The following is a 16711-nucleotide window of genomic DNA, read 5'->3' as shown; positions in this document are numbered from 1 at the left end:
TAAAGAAATCTCTTTACGGTCTCAAACAAGCTCCGAAACAGTGACATGAGAAATTTGACAGTGTGCTAATCTCTAACGGTTTTAGTATTAATGAGGTAGATAAATGAATTTATTGTAAATTTGAAAAACAATCTGGTGTAATTATTTGTTTATATGTGGATGACATGTTGATCATCGGAACTAGCTTAGAGATCGTCAATAAGACTAAATCGTTTTTTAGTAAACATTTTGACATGAAAGATTTGGGTATTGCTGATGTCATTCTTGGCATTAAGATTGTGTATAATTCTGATGGAATTACTTTGACTCAATCTCATTATGTGGAGAAAATGCTTAAAAGATTTAATCAATTTGACTGTGTACCTGCCAGAACACCATATGATCCTAGTATACATTTGACAAAGAATATTGGATCAGGTGTATCTCCTTTAGAGTTTTCTAGAGTTATAGGCAGTCTCATGTATCTTAAGAACTGTACTAGACCAGACATTGCTTACGCCGTAAGCAAACTAAGCAAATACACCATTAATCCCAGCAATGAGCATTGGGATGCTCTTATCAGAGTATTGAGATATTTGAAATATACTTCAAATTATGGTGTTCATTATGGTAGATATCCAGCTGTGCTTGAGGGGTATAGTGATGCCAATTGGATTGCTGATTCTCAGGAATCTAAATCCACTAGTGGATGCCAATTGGATTGCTGATTCTCAGGAATCTAAATCCACTAGTTGCTATGTGTTCACTATGGCAGGGGGTGCAGTGTCTTAGAAATCTTCTAAGCAAACTTGCATTGCCCGTTCCACTATGGAATATGAGTTTATAGCTTTAGATAAAGCTAGCTAGTGAGGAAGCAGAGTGGATCAGGAATTTTTTTATGGATATCCCGCTTTGGCCTAAACCTGTTCCACCTGTCTCTATTCACTGTGATAGCCAAGCTGCAAGTGGATCAGGCATTTCGATAATTGTCACGGATTTGATTAGGATTAGCTTCAATGCCTCGTTTGGTCATAAGATATCCAAGAAATTTACCCGATGCTAACCCAAATGTGCATTTTGATAAATTTAGACGCATTCGAATATGCATAAGTCGATCAAAGAATTTTTGCAAATGATGAAGATGTGAAGACTCTTCATGTGACTTGATGACCATATCATCAATATAAGCTTCCATAAACTTGCCTAAGAAGTCTGAAAATGATGTATTTATGAATTTTTAATATGTTGTCAATGCATTTTTTAGACCAAAAGGCATTACCTTATAGCAAAATAAGCTTTGGTCTGTTATGAAAGTTGTAAGTTCTTGTTCATCTTCGGCTAATGCAATTTGATAAAATCCCATTGAGGCATCCATAAAAGAAATTCGTTTAAACCCTGAAGTGGTATCAACCATTTCAGAAATACGAGGCAAGGGATACAGGTGAACATGACATTTTTTATTGACATCAGTAAAATCAACACAGATTCTAAGTTTCCCATTTTTCTTAGGGGCTGCTACTATACATTGGATATCCATTTCGGATATAGTACAGGCCTAATAAAATGAACACTTAGAAGTTTGTCGATCTCTTCTTTAACTTTGAGCTTTCGATCGGGAGCCATTCGGCGAGGCTTCTGACGCACTGGCTTTTGTGTTGGGTCAATATCTAACCTATGACATGCAAGTGAAGGATCAATCTCAGGCATTTGTTCGACCGCTCACGCAAACATTGTGCAATTTTTCTTCAAAAGCTTAATGAGTTCATCATGTTCTTTCTTGGAAAGTTCTGCATAAATAAAAGTAGTTTCTTCTTCCTTGTTGCCAATCTATACTTCGATGAGTCTATCGATGGTCGAGGGCCCACCCAAACGCTGCTCTAGAGCGTTTACCCGGCCAATGGAATGTTGTAATTAATATTTAACCCCATCGACATTTAGGATGGTGTTTCCCTTGACCTCCGAATCTTTATAATCTTTGATCACAGATTCATGGCACTTCAGAGCTACTATCTGATCACTTCAAACTTTGCATACCATACCTTCACACCAAAACTTGATAGTCTGATGGAAAATAGAAACGACAGCTCCGATTGAGTGAATCCAATCTCTTCCCATAATGACATTGTAGGAAGAGTTACAATCCAAAAGAAGAAAATCAATTGTACCTTCCTTGTTCATTAATGTCACCAGAAGAGAGCATCTACCAATTGATTTTGCTGCTGTCCCATCGAAGCCAATGATAGGATTTGGATCGGGAACGATCATTTTCTCAGGGAAATTGAGTCCTTTGTAACAACGCTTGTAGATCACACTTGCCGAACTACCTATATCGATCATGATTTTCTACACACGATGAATTCCAACAAAAGCTTGTATCACATCATCATCATAACGAGGATGGTGCACTCCTATATGATCATTGTCAGTCCAACAGAGAGGTCCTTCCTCATACGTCTGGTACCCATACCATGGAGAAAATCATATCCACTATAAACATAGTGGTGGCTGAGATCAGTGATCTTGGAGTGATTGAAATTCTTGCGTTGGGTGTTAGACATTGAATCAACTCTGGCATGACCGACTTTGATTACATTATGTGCGGTCACGACTAAAGCTTGCTTCATTTTACCCAGCACGTAATCCTGGAGCATACCCTTCTCGATCAAACCTTGGATTCTACCCCTTAGAGATCGGCATTGTTCAGTTTCATGGCCAAAATCATCGTGGAACTTGCACCACAGTGATTTGTCACGTGTAGCCTTGGTATCTTCGGAGAAAGGAAAAGGTGGAGATAAGATATTTTTTCCCTTAATCTTCTCATAGATAATAGCATACTTCTCGTTGAGGTTGGTAAGCTTTAACTTGGGAAGTTTCTTTTGTTCTTTGTCATTCCATTGTTATGGCTTACCATCACTCACTACAACAGAATGGGTTTTCTACAGCACCATACCCCATCACTAAAAATTCTAAAAAGCGTTGCAATTGATCAATTGCAATGCCAAACAAGGCGTCGTAAAGGTGTTGCTAAAAAGTTGGTCACAAAAGCTCAATTGTGGCGCAATAATGGGCGTTGCAAAAGGTTCACACCATGTTGCATTGCAAATACTTGGCCTGTGTTGCTACTTCATTTTATTAAATTAAATTGATTTTTAAAGAAATTTAAACTATTTGCAACATTTGGCGTCACAAAAACCTATTTCTAACAGCACCCTTTGGTGTTGCAAAAGGTTTTCTTTTAGCAGTGCTTCTAACTCGTGGCAAAAGGTTTTGTACCTTTAGCAACACCCAGAGCGTCACAATAAAATGTGTTTTTAGCTAGTCGACCTCATCCTAAAAGCATGGTTTTTGCCACACCACATGTGCCGCTGATTGTTTAAACCCAAATATTTCAAACTCCGTTCTATTTTCGCCACACCTTTGGGGTTGCAATAGCATACCTCGATAGTACTATATTAAGCACCTTTTACTCCACATTATGATCATTTTAATTTGGAAAACTCTACTCAATACAATTTATATAACAACAAAAACACCATATCGATTAACAATGAATCATAACAAACTATTTTTTATTAACTATGATCATCATATACAAAAATATTAGAAGCATCCAGACAATTAGTCTTTGACAATACATATTTGACACTTCCTCTTTTTGTGTGTGTAGATGTGTATGGATGATGTAGATGTATGATGGTCGTTGAACAAATAGAAGCGTATCAAAACCTAATTATCCCTCAATAAGTAAAGGATGAGTAGGGTATCGTTCCACTTTTAAGTGTATGTTATGTGAAGGACAGGACTGGAAAGGGGGTTTGAGGGATTAAAAACTAATATTGTAGAGATAGTAGATTCTAATGCTAAACTAAGCTAAACTAACTAAACTGTTGAGAATTTATAAGAGAGGGAATTCAAGAGATTAGAATCCACCAATACTTTTGATCTATGACCTTCCTCGCTTCATGGTTGTTCTTACAAGTAGACTACAATTAGGCAATCGGCGAGTGCCGATGCCCTCTTGGACTAAAACATCGTTAACAATTAACTCTACTTAAGGTTGTTCCTATGTTTATGCTATTAATATCTTCTTTTCCTTTTATGTAAGCTCGGGCAGCCATTCAATGTATTACCAAGAGCAACATCAAGGAGTACTTCCTAATAGGGTGCCATTCAATGAATCACCACTTAAGGCAAACACAAAGAATACTTCCCTAGGCTGACCACTCCTGAGCTACCCTTCTAAGGCAACACAAATAATACTTCCCTAACTCTAAAGAACTATACTACTAGAAGAAAAGTAAAGAACACTAGCATGATATTAATATTGCAAAACATAAACCCTATTCTATACTTCCATCCCCTGGTGTGGGCAATGGAACTAATAACTACAAACATAAAGAACTAACCTGATTGAAGAACACCATGAACCAGAAGAATCATTAAACCTTAAGCACTGGCTTCATCTTCTCCCTTGAAGGAGAAGATTAGTCTTCCATAAAGAAGGAAGAACAAGAAGAAGAAGAGTTGAAGAACATAAGACTAGAAAGACTAATTTATTAAGACTCAGCTAGTTAAAACCGATCTTTTATTATTAATCTCTCTCTGCCTCAAGTTCTGGAGACAAGAATATAAGTGAATTGGCCCCCTACATGAGGCACTTAGGTCCTCTATTTATAGGGGTTACAATGAGCTCTAGAAGCATTCCAAACCGTCATTTGTTTCCTAATACAAATAGACTTCTTCGAGTTCGACTTCGTCTTCAAACCGAGAAGGAATTGGCTACAAGATGTCGATTCATGCGTCGACGGGCGACTTTACTATTCATCGTCCCGGACTTAATCAATGCGTCTCGGACACTTTCGATTTAAATCGTCCCGGACGCAATCAAATGTCTGGGCCTTCGACACATGCGTCCAGCGCGATAAGCCGATTTTTCTCTATTCGCTCTATCCTTCTATCCTCTTTTGCGGGCTTTGGTCCAAACAACGAATCCTTTGGCCTTGGGCTTCCAAATAGACTTTAAAATAGGTCCAAGTCGCATCTTTAACAGCTCCAATTCCTTGGCCTTCTCCATGATTGTCCACGGGCCTCTCATGTGATCCTTAATGCTCCGAATTGCTTCGTTTTACCCCATTTTCTCTAATATTCTACAAAACTCTCTTTTTCACCTGTAGAATCTTAAAATACAACTTATAAACACTATTAGTCCACTAAGATGGCTAAACAAGAGGCATAATCGAGGGTTGAATAGCACTTTTTGAGCACTTATCACAACTCCCAACTAGCCTTTTGCTAGTCTCTTAGCAAATAAGATAAAAAAATAGATAAGTGATCAAAATCACATCCTAATAACAAAAATAAAATCCTAACTCATTTTAGCGAGGCATCGCGATTGCATTTACCATATGCAACAAGGCTTTAAACCTTTAAGTTACCCAAAAAGGACGAGTTATAGTCTCGTGAGGGTTTTCAGGTGATATACCCACAAAATCAATCAATAGCATGTTCAAGAATGATAGTATTTTTCAGAGAGAGAAATTCCTTACCCACTTAGTGCTTACTCCAATGAGGGCGGTCTCCATTGCTAACTACATTCTTTGCAAAGACTCATAGATTATGATGGGAGATAGTAAAATTGACAAAATTCTTAATCAAGGCTTATGTGTGTACTTAGTCAATCTCTATACTCTCCTATCCAAGAAACGGAATCCCTAGTTTACCATAGGTAGATAATCTCGACTTTCAATCCTCACGGTCGGACTCTACCGAGGAAAAGAATCTCTCAAAAGATGGTCTACTATTTTACCTCATGCATGTAGGGAAAAGAATAATGCATCTGAACATCCCACATACTACCTTGAAAAGCGGACTTGAATAAAAGTAGTCTCATGGAAAGAATGTCAATCACATATGAAGTGTCGGTCCTTCACTTTAGCATCCTCTCACCTATTCTAGACTTAGGTACCATCTTTGTAGTGATAAGTCATAGGTTGTAACTTGCCTTGGGTATTGGTTTATGAAGAAAAGGTAAAAAGGATTCTAAGGTTGTTTGAAAAACACTAAGGGTTTTGCTTCTTTCTTTGGAAGATTTCTTTAAATTATATATTGCAAGAGAAAATTCTTCCTTTGTCTTAGCTTTTCCATCCATTTTTTTTTTTTTTTTTTTTTTTTTTTTTTTTTTTTTCAATTGGTATATCCTTGATTAGTACTAGATATGCTTGTTTTCCACTAGCTTCTTTCACTTAGAAAGAATGATGGTCTTTATTGTATCTCTACGGTATTTCCTTGTAATCTTCCTTTTGTGCTCTTTCTTCCTCTTTGTGTCCCTCGTATTCTAAAACATATGGGTATGGTGATAAAGATTTTGGCTATACTCGTTGTATGCGGAGTTGGGTAAAAGGGTAGGGGTTTTATGAAAGAAAATGGCTTATTGTAAAAGCAAAAGGGTTTAACATGATGGTCCTACTAGGTGGGATAAAAGGCTGAATGGGTTTACTACTTGACTTATCAATATGATACTCTATTTGAATAGACTACAAGACCTAATGGCTATCTCCCCAGTTGATGTCACCGTGATTAACCAAATCAACGAATAATGAGACTATATTACAAACGACATAAAAGAATCTGAAAGATGTTGAGTCACTAAGACTTCGGATTTTTCGTAAGAACTCTCCAAAGAATGGGTATAAAGCTCAAGTCTCACGGGCTAAGTCTAAAAAATCTATTTCTAGTTTACTAGGGGTTTAAATCTCTCTTCTAGCAAAAAGTACATAAACCCGACCAAGTATTATGGTGATGCCTTGATAAAGAATTCTATCAATAAGAACTATGTCGAATAAGCATAATAAATAGTCTAAGCGGTAATGAAATCAATAATATCAACTATCTATCAAACTCAACACTAAGCAAGATAGAATATATATCCCGGACTCATCATTAAAATTCACGGTTTTTTTTCTCATGCTATCTTGATATAGAAACAAAAATATTTTTGTTTTTGAAAACTAATTTTGAAATTCATTTCTCAAGTACACCCTCCCCTACTTATGCATGCATTGGCCTCAATGTATAAAGAAGTAAATGAAATGGATGAGAAAAAGGTAGGATATTACCATTGATGCCTAATATCGTGGGAATTAGTTCAAGAAACAAATTTTTAGGTCTTTTTACGTCAGATCCCCAAGACGTAATGTGAGTCTTTTAAAGTCAGATCCTCAAGACATAATGTGAGTATTTTAAAGTCAGATCCTCAAGACTTTTGAGTCCTTTATAGTCAGATCCTCAAGACTAGTACTCCCACCCACTCGGTTCCACTTTGTAGGAATTCTTCTGATCTCTCTCAGCATGTGATTGACAAAAGTATAACTTGTACCAACAATTTTCCTTTAATGGTTGTAACCCAGGACAAGTTTCAGAATGGCAATTCTTACAGCAACCTAGCTTACACACTCTCCTCTTATGTGCAAATGAACTTTTACCGAACCCTACACGAGCCATACAAATAATCTTCATTTGAAGGTCAACAGGGAGTAAATCCCATAAACTAACAGGTGGTTAATACTTAGGTTTCCATCTCAAAACTGATCTTTCGACAACATGCTTACTTCCTGTAGACATTTTTGCTACCCCTTCTAAGGCAACACAAAGAATACTTCCCTAACTCTAAAGAACTATACTACTAGAAGAAAAGTAAAGAACACTAGCATGATATTAATATTGCAAAACATAAACCCTATTCTATACTTTCATCCCCTGGTGTGGGCAATGGAACTAATAACTACAAACATAAAGAACTAACCTGATTGAAGAACACCATGAACCATAAGAATCATTAAACCTTAAGCACTGGCTTCATCTTCTCCCTTGAAGGAGAAGATTAGTCTTCCATATAGAAGGAAGAACATGAAGAAGAAGAGTTGAAGAACATAAGACTAGAAAGACTAATTTATTAAGACTCAGCTAGTTAAAACCGATCTTTTATTATTAATCTCTCTGGGCGCCTCAAGTTAAGGAGACAAGAATATAAGTGAATTGGCCCCTACATGAGGCACTTAGGTCCTCTATTTATAGGGGTTACAATGAGCTCTAGAAGCATTCCAAACCGTCATTTGTTTCCTAATACAAATAGACTTCTTCGAGTTCGACTTCGTCTTCAAAACCGAGAAGGAATTGGCTACTGATTAATTCGATTCATGCGTCAACGCATTATTCATGCGGCCCCAGACTTAATCAATGCGCCGGACGCTTCGATTTATCGTCCCCCTTTAATCAATGCGTCTCGGGCCTTTCGATACATCCCCGCACGATAAGCCGATTTTTCTCTTCGCGCTCTATCCTTCTATCCTCTTTTGCGGGCTTTGGTCCAAACAACGAATCCTTTGGCCTTGGGCTTCCAAATAGACTTTAAAATAGGTCCAAGTTGCATCTTTAACAGCTCCAATTCCTTGGCCTTCTCCATGATTGTCCACGGGCCTCTCATTGATCCTTAATGCTCAATTGCTTCGTTTTACCCCATTTTCTCTAATATTCTACAAAACTCTCTTTTTCACCTGTAGAATCTTAAAACACAACTTATAAACACTATTAGTCCACTAAGATGGCTAAACAAGAGGCATAATCGAGGGTTGAATAGCACTTTTTGAGCACTTATCAATATTGTATTCCATAATCTTCACAACAATCAACTAAATTAGACAAATTCTGCAAAACTAGATTTTACAAATTCAATCTGCCGATTTGAACAACATCCACTCGAGGTTTCTTCATTGATCTACTGGCAGCCGATAAGCCAATCTCTGGTACAACAAATAAGTAATACATAAGTAAACTTATGGGAAAAAAAAACATGACACCAAAAGAATATTAAAATCTTATTCTTCATAACTCAATAATATTCCATCCTACCAGACCCAAACAAAATAGGAAAGATCAAACATATTGCAATATATATCATGGAAATACAAAGGGGCAACAAAATTGCATGAGACCTGGTAGCATATGTTAACATACCAATAAAATAGTGTGTAAGCCAACTGTTCACGAGCATCTTGGGAGTAACTTTACATAAACATTTACATGAAAATGAATAAGTGAAATGAAGAACACAAACAAATACTATTTCCGAGACTATGGGAAAGAAAGCTCACCTAATCACATGGCCACCGCCATCATGAACAACTTGTGAAACTAGACCCATTAGACAAATACATCCTCTCATTAAATCACATCAAATATCCTTGACATTTAAGGAGTACATCAAGCAAATCCTACCCTATCAGCCTGCTCAAACATAAATCAATATCAAATAGGCTTCAAATGTATCAATTCAAATCTTATTTCTCAATAACAAAAGACAATAACTTAAAACAACAATTTTTGTAACCTTGTGACTCCAACAAAAAGTTCTTGGCTGAAACATTAATGCAATGAAAGTCTAGACACTAAAATAAATCAGCAATAATTAATAAACTTTTCAAACCCTAACACTTAGAAATGCCTGTAAGCGTAAAAACCCTTAAATCTAAGAACATCAACTTCTTTTTGTTAGTTTCTGTTTTACAATACAATAACACTACCAGTACCAAAAACGGGCCATTATATGGCGCAAGAATTCAACACGTCAAGTGTATAATTTAGATTCGTACACTATCATTTGGTTGAACAATAACTTGTTACACTTCAAGAATTTCTAAATGGCCCCAGTGCTAGTAATATATGTCCTCTTAGTGTTCTATCCGACACTCGGGCCTCCTTGAAGCCATTGCAACATCTTTCAGAAGAACAATATTGAAACTCAAAGGATCTAGTAGGCTGGACAATTCGGTGTCATTAGGTACGAGTATAATTCCTAGACAACTATAAGTATTGAAACTCTTTCAAGGCTTCAAGGGGACCAACAAGCCTTTTAACAAGATTAGAAACTCAGATTTCTACTTGCTAAAGTTCTCAAACAAGAGCAACTCAAAGCTTCATAGAGTTTGAAATAAGTTGGCTGATAACATACTTGTAGCATGTAACTTGTTGTCGGATCATCTGTCTCCATCTGAGATCCTTACAAACTCATTAGAACTTCCGTTACCTTGCATAGGATTCAAAACACAATGAAGCAGTCACTAACAAGCAATGACAAATAACACCTACAAAAGCTAATATTATCCTGATAATAGCACAAGTATGGACATAAATTGCATCATACGATTATCAAATGGGCTTATTTGAGGAATAACCGGGAGCCAAACAGTGAACCTCCACACAACTATAATCATAGAAGAAGAATTATAAAACAATAGGAACTCATGCAAGGGCTGGGGAGGATATCCCAAATGAGCTTACAAAGAATAATTCGTTGAAAAGTAATAGTTCTTTTTCATTTTACTTGCTCTAGAAGAATATTGATTACTTGTCTCTAGGAGAATTGTCAAATTAGAAACATAACCAGGATGAATCTCTACAAAGGATATACAACAGGCCTTGGAATCCTGCTAGCATCTAACGTCTAGCATTATGACAAAGAACTATATGCCAAACAATATAAGTGAATAACCAAAACGTTGATTAATAATATACAATCAAAATTCAATAATTATAGACCTAATAACAGAGATTTTACCAAGCTAATGAACACTTGTCTAACATTATTAAGGAAGGCGAGAATGGAAAATTCTACTTCAGATAGCTTTTTACCTTAATACAGGTTTGGTCCGCCTTAACCCATGCTTAAGTTTTAAAAAAACAGAGATTGAACTAACCTAAGAGGAGATTAAATCCACTTAATTTAATTAAGACATAAGGATTATAAAATCAAACAAATGCTTAAAATAATTACAATATATAATTGAAACAAATTAAAGAAGCCTAAAATTAAAGATGTAAAGGAATACCCAACCTGGAAAATTAAAGTTTCTATCTTTTTTTTTATAGTAGTAATTTTGGCTTCTAACCAAACTGTAAAATAAATTAAGCAAACCAACCTAAAATATTAACCCAAAGAGAATCAAATGCCCAAAAAAGAGAATAAACCAACCTAAAAATGTGGTGGAGGAGCAACACAAAAGCAAAATTAAACCAACTATTTGAAAAGAGTAAGGAATGGGTTAGCGAGCGAGCGCAAGAGAGAGAGAAATCACTAGTTTGCCGCGATGGTTGTGAGAGAGAGTGGTTGGCTACATTCCCAGTGGGAATGGGGGTGGCGTTGGTTGAAGGGAGAGTTAGAGAAAGAGAAAGTCTTTTAGGGTTTGATTTTTTAGTTGTTAGTGTTAGTTCGAGCGCCAACATTAAAAATAGGCCCACCCATTAGTTCCAATTCCAAAAATTAACACCCGCCCAATACAAAGCCCATTAGCAACCTTACTTTCGTAGCAACAAAAGCTACTAAATTAAATATATTCATTCATAAAAATATATGTTACAACGGAAATGGCATAGCAAATGATAAAATTGACTATTGCCACGACAGTAGCGTTGTAAATGATAAATGCCCTCCAGAAAAATAAAAAATGTCATTTTCTTTTTTTTTCAAAAATATAATTACAACCATTTGTCATGAGAAAGGCGTGGCAATATATAAATCCATATACACTAAACTTGATAACATGACAGACTTTTAGCAGCCCCATATGGCGTTGCAATAGGTGACTTTTAGTAACAAATTTTTGGCGTTGTAAAAGAGTGCGCTGCTAAAAACCCCTTCTATTGTAGTGACTCTTGGACTTTTGATCGGTTGTCTGTTGATACTTCAGTTTTTTACTTTATTTATGCGGCTTGCTTATTCGATCCCTATCTCTGTGAACTCGTGCCGATGCATTATCTTCAACTCGAATAAATTGTTGAGTTCGAGCAAAAAGTTCATAACGAGTTGTTGGGACGTCTTTTACTATAGAGTTGTAAATGTTGTCCCTATCATAATTAATGTCTTCCTTGAAAGCATAAATGACAAGAATATCATATGCATCAAGAATCTCAACAGTTGCTTTTCAAAATCTCGCAACAAACGTACTGAGTTTTTTGTCTTTTTGTTGTTTAATACTGAAGAGAGAATCAATATTTTTTGGTTCTTTCCAGTTGTGACGAAAATGCTCGGCAAACTTGTAAGCAAAATCAGTAAAATTATGGATGGATCTTTCTGGAAGCATGTTAAATCATCTCATCGACTCAAATAATCCAATGAGTGTGGCCAGGAATAACTTGCGAAGAAGAGCATCGTTGAAAGTCCATAAGATCATCTTGTTTATGTAATTAACAAGGTGCATCAAAGGATCTCCATCAATCTCATCATACTTCTCGAATTCTAGCTGCTTAAAGTCCTTGTGATGAACGGTTGTTTGGATTTGGAGAGATAAGGGAGAATCAATACCACTCTCTATAGCAAGATTTTGAATTTTGTTTTCTCGTGACTCCTTGCCTTCAGTATCATCTCATGGAGACGTCGTTCAGAAAATGGAACATTCTCTCGACGATGGTCATGACCGAACTGTGGACATTTTGGCCAAGAGTTCTTCGGAGGAGGTGGAGTGAGTTCTCGTCGAGCCGTCTATGCAGGTGAAGGTGACCGAGCCAATAGTGGAGATCAGTTCTTTCGTCTCCTATGGTGAACATCGAGAGAATACAGATGGATTGTTAGACTGTTACAACCATTTTCTTGACCTGTTACAAGTGAGTCTCCATCTCTATGGCTAGGACAATAAGCTCTTGGATTGGGACTACGACTTGAGCGATTAGGATGTAAACTAGAACTGCTTAGTGAATAGTGTTGTTGTCGAGATCGGCGCGACTTGCAATGGCTTGCTTACCCTTCCTAGAGCTTGGTGTAAGAACTTCATTGGTTCTTCGTGGGTTGGGTTGTCTACCTTGCCGACCTGTTTAGATATTTTGCCGATCTCCCTTAGTATGGTTCGAATCGGCTAAACTCGTTTTCTTCATGAGATTTTTCATAAGTTGGCGATCCCTCATAGGGTGGTCGGCATAGGAGTTTGTGGATTCACTTACGATTATACTGGAAAGTGTTGGCTTTCGGCGTTGCACATGTTGTTTGCACGAAGCCTTTCGTAAGTGACTCACACAATTTCTCTTAGTGCGGGAGTTTGTGCTTAGATTCTTTGACAATGATGCATCGGAATTCAGATGATCCCAAACACTTTTTGGATTTTTAGATGTTGGGGTCGTTGATCCTGAATCATCTTCGAGAAGTTGACGCATATGTTTCTTCAAATTTTTGTTCTTGTCCTCCAATTATCGAAGACGACGATCGACCTGAGTTGTTGAATCTACAATATGAATACCGGGCGCCACCTTCTTAGTCGCATATGGTTGAGAACCATCGAACTTGAAAAGTGAATCATTCGCAAAAGTTGAGTGCTGAACTTGAGCGGCAAGAGGAGAATTTTCACTGTTGTTTGTTTTTCGTGATGCCATTTACGTAACTTTTGTTGTGGTTGAGGGTAGGAGCACAAATGGCACCAAATATGTTTCGACAAGATTTGTCAAAACACACCAGTTGGGTCGAAAGTAATCTTTTCATAAGAGATTGCGAAGGGGATGGTTGTTGGTGAGAGTTGAGACTGAACTTTGATTAGAAGTTGCTTAATACGTACCCAAATGTTGTATTGTCTTGGGATCAAGCCTCGATGCGTAGTTCTGGAGAGTGACGAAGGTTGGATTTTATAGGTAGGATCAGTGATTAGTTACTTCCTCGTTCTCCAATATTCCAATCGTAGGGTGAAATTGGATAACTTGCTGAAGAACCGTCACACGATATGAAGTTGATGGATGTTTTGCGAACGAACTTGAAAGTGGACAAAGTTGTGAAAATTGTTTGAATTGGTCTAACGACTTCCTCGTCCAAGTGAAGACACGTGTTTAACTGAATATTGAATATATATAATTTGTGTTGTTGTAGGTAGGGTCTGAGCATGGGCTCTGAGTGTGGACTTTATTGTAGGTAGATAAGTATTCTAGTTCTTAGTGTGGGCTCTGAGTGTAGGTTTGTATTGAATTGGGCTTTTATTGGCCCATATTTGTGTGGGTCGGAACAGGAGCACACAAAGTCTAGGTGTCCACATCCGCATAAACACAATGGTGAGCAAGATACGACACATGTTTTGGTTTCGTACTTGTTTAACTTATATGGTGATGACGTTATAGTGTAAACTTAGATTATATTGTTGGCGTAACTATTTATTTTTATTTTTATTGTTTGTTGAGCTTACAGGATTTTGTGGTGGTGATGTTCCTAGTGGTGAAGTTGGTCATGTTCCAGGTTATGATTTTAGCTAGGTACAACACTCCAGAAAAATTCAATGTTGACAAGTTTTGTAGTGAGGATGTGCGAGTGTTTTTCCGCATGACAGATATTTGATCTAAAGGAAAGAGATGTGCAACTGAACAATGTAGAGTATTTGTGTTATTTGAAGCACTTGTTGCTAAGTTTTTCACAAGATTTAGCGATTGTTTTGCTTTTAATAGTTAGAGCAATTGTTACAACGGTCTTCATTTGTAACAAAAGTTGTTAAGCTTCTCACAAGATTTAGCAATTGTTTTGTGTTTAATAGTTAGAGCAATTGTTACAACGGTATTCATTTGTAGCAGAATCTAGCATCTGTGGTTTATTTTGGCTTCATGAATCAAATAAATATTATGATTTTGTTTATTACAGTCCAGGAACTTCACTGATGTTGGAACTTGTCAGTGCATGAGTCTTTTGATATGATAAAAGTTCTGCATATCACACTTTATGTGGTATAATGTTTGGGGAGGGATACACCGACTCCTACTTCGCCCACTCCCAACCGACTCCTTTAAACTAATTTTCTGAATATTTTTATCACTACATTTCTTCCCAACAAACAATACAAAAACCTAAAACAATTCTTATTTCACTGGTGAAAAATGAAAGAATTGACATTTATTCCTCAAGTTCAATTCTTGGAACGGTGGGACCTACTAAGTCTCAAAAGTACCTCAAGACATTCATGAATATATGTGAGCTAGTCTTTTTTATAGATTGGCCAGCGGAATTAAAAGCATTAGAACATACCGATAGTTGAGGAGAAAATAATGCAGGAAAATAGCAGTCTCTAGCTTAGCTAGATCATTTCCAGAGCAAAACCTGATTCCACTTGCATATGGAAGGTAAGTTCATTCCTGGTTTTGGTGTATATTCCTAAACACATTTTAATATTTTAGGTGATAGAACTCTATGCAATTGTAGATACATATATAATATAATCTAGTTGTACGAACATATAATCTTAAAATTCTCTTAACACTTACATCCCATCTAGATGGTTTTATTTTTTTTTTATCTGGTTAAACTTTAGGATCCTTGTGAACATTCCTGAACCAAACTTCAACTTTCTAGCCCCTGGGAATGAGATAACCTGTTAAAATGAAGAACCCATTTCTAAATCCTAGTGAAATATAATTGTGACATTACAACAAGACCAAGATTAAGATTATATATGAAATGTTAACTAACCGGCCATTCATATATATTGACATCTCTTTTTTGCCTCACCTTCACAATTTGAGTATGCTACATGTTCCAACCCCCCACAAATGTGGCCCAATAAAAGCTCAATTCAATACAAACTTAACCCACACTCAGAGCCTACGCTCAAAACTAGCCTACTTACTTACCTACAATAAAGCATATGCTCAAAGCCCAAAAAGCCCACGCTCATACCCAAATTGACCCTACCTACCGCAACGCAAATTCTATATATTTGATATTCAATTAAACATGTGTCTTCACTTGGAAGAGGAAGTTGTTTGACCAATTCAAACAACTTCCACAACTTTGCCCACCTTCAAGATTCGTTCACAAAACTTCCATCAATTTCATATCGTGTGACAATTTCCCAGCAAGTTTTCGATGACTTTATCTCACGATTAGAATATTAGAGAACGAGGAAGTAACTATATATTACCAATCATACGTATAAAATCCAACATTTGTTATTCTCTAGAACTACGCAATCAAGACTTGATCCCAAACAATATCTTTAGGTACGTATGCAACTTAAAAACCGAAGTCTAGTCTCCTCTTTCTCCAACAACTATCTCCTTCTCAATTTCCAAAAAGATCACTTCCAATCTCCAGAAAGATCACTTCTAACCCCCTCAACTGGTGTGTTTTGGCAAATCTTGTTGAAACACTATATTAATGTAATGTTCTCAAGAATGAAAACTATAGAGTAGTATGGTAGAATGCTTAGGTAACTGGCATATATATATATATATGCCTTGTTAAGATAATACATCTGTCTGATTTCCTTCAGCGTCAATCCCTTCTGCGTTGATGGCCTGCTATTTACAATCTCTTCTTGCTCAGCCTAAAACATTCATTTTCATGAATGGCAAACGTGTACATTTATTTTCATGAAGTTAAACTTGGTACTTCTTTGTTACAGCAGACGTGTACATTTATTTTCATGAAGTTAACTTGGTACTTCTTTGTTACAGCCTAAAATGTAGGAAAATAAATCTGGAACCCTACTAGACCCTGTTTAGCAACTTAACTACGGTTAATATTGGGTGTACATGTGGTAATGCCCCAATTGGGCTCTCAATGAGGCCCATTTACTTTTTGAGCAACATACTAAATTATAGTATTATTAGTGATAAAATAGTTTCTATTTTTAGTTTACTGTTGGCTCATGAGCTTTTATTTCGCACAAATTAATTTGACATTGAGTTTTTTTTAGAGGCCAGATCTTCTCCGCCCTGGTGGAAA

At 36.7% G+C, this 16711-nt stretch overlaps 1 protein-coding gene and 1 long non-coding RNA gene across 2 annotated transcripts; one reads left to right on the top strand and one right to left on the bottom strand.

Moving 5' to 3' along the window:
- Positions 1-233: 233 nt before the first annotated feature.
- Positions 234-707, top strand: LOC147475857 (secreted RxLR effector protein 161-like). Its single transcript, XM_086585554.1, has one exon. It carries the CDS (start codon positions 234-236, stop codon positions 705-707), a length of 474 nt encoding a protein of 157 aa, XP_086441680.1.
- A 7935-nt stretch (positions 708-8642) lies between these two features.
- On the bottom strand, positions 8643-10712 carry LOC147475856 (uncharacterized). Its single transcript, XR_015209117.1, has 3 exons — positions 9986-10712; positions 8992-9261; positions 8643-8777 (listed from the first exon to the last, which is right to left on the bottom strand). It is a non-coding gene; the product is annotated as an uncharacterized LOC147475856 (long non-coding RNA).
- Positions 10713-16711: the final 5999 nt, after the last annotated feature.

This window comes from Coptis chinensis, chromosome 9 (assembly GCF_015680905.1).
Source record: "Coptis chinensis isolate HL-2020 chromosome 9, ASM1568090v1, whole genome shotgun sequence".
Classification (NCBI taxonomy): domain Eukaryota; kingdom Viridiplantae; phylum Streptophyta; class Magnoliopsida; order Ranunculales; family Ranunculaceae; genus Coptis; species Coptis chinensis.
Note: the sequence above shows the minus strand (reverse complement) of the source record. Positions and strands in the feature narration are given on the sequence as shown.

What these genes read in the sequence shown, in the direction of transcription:
- LOC147475857 (XM_086585554.1), top strand. Translation starts at nt 234, where the DNA reads ATGAAAGATTTGGGTATTGCTGATGTCATTCTTGGCATTAAGATTGTG.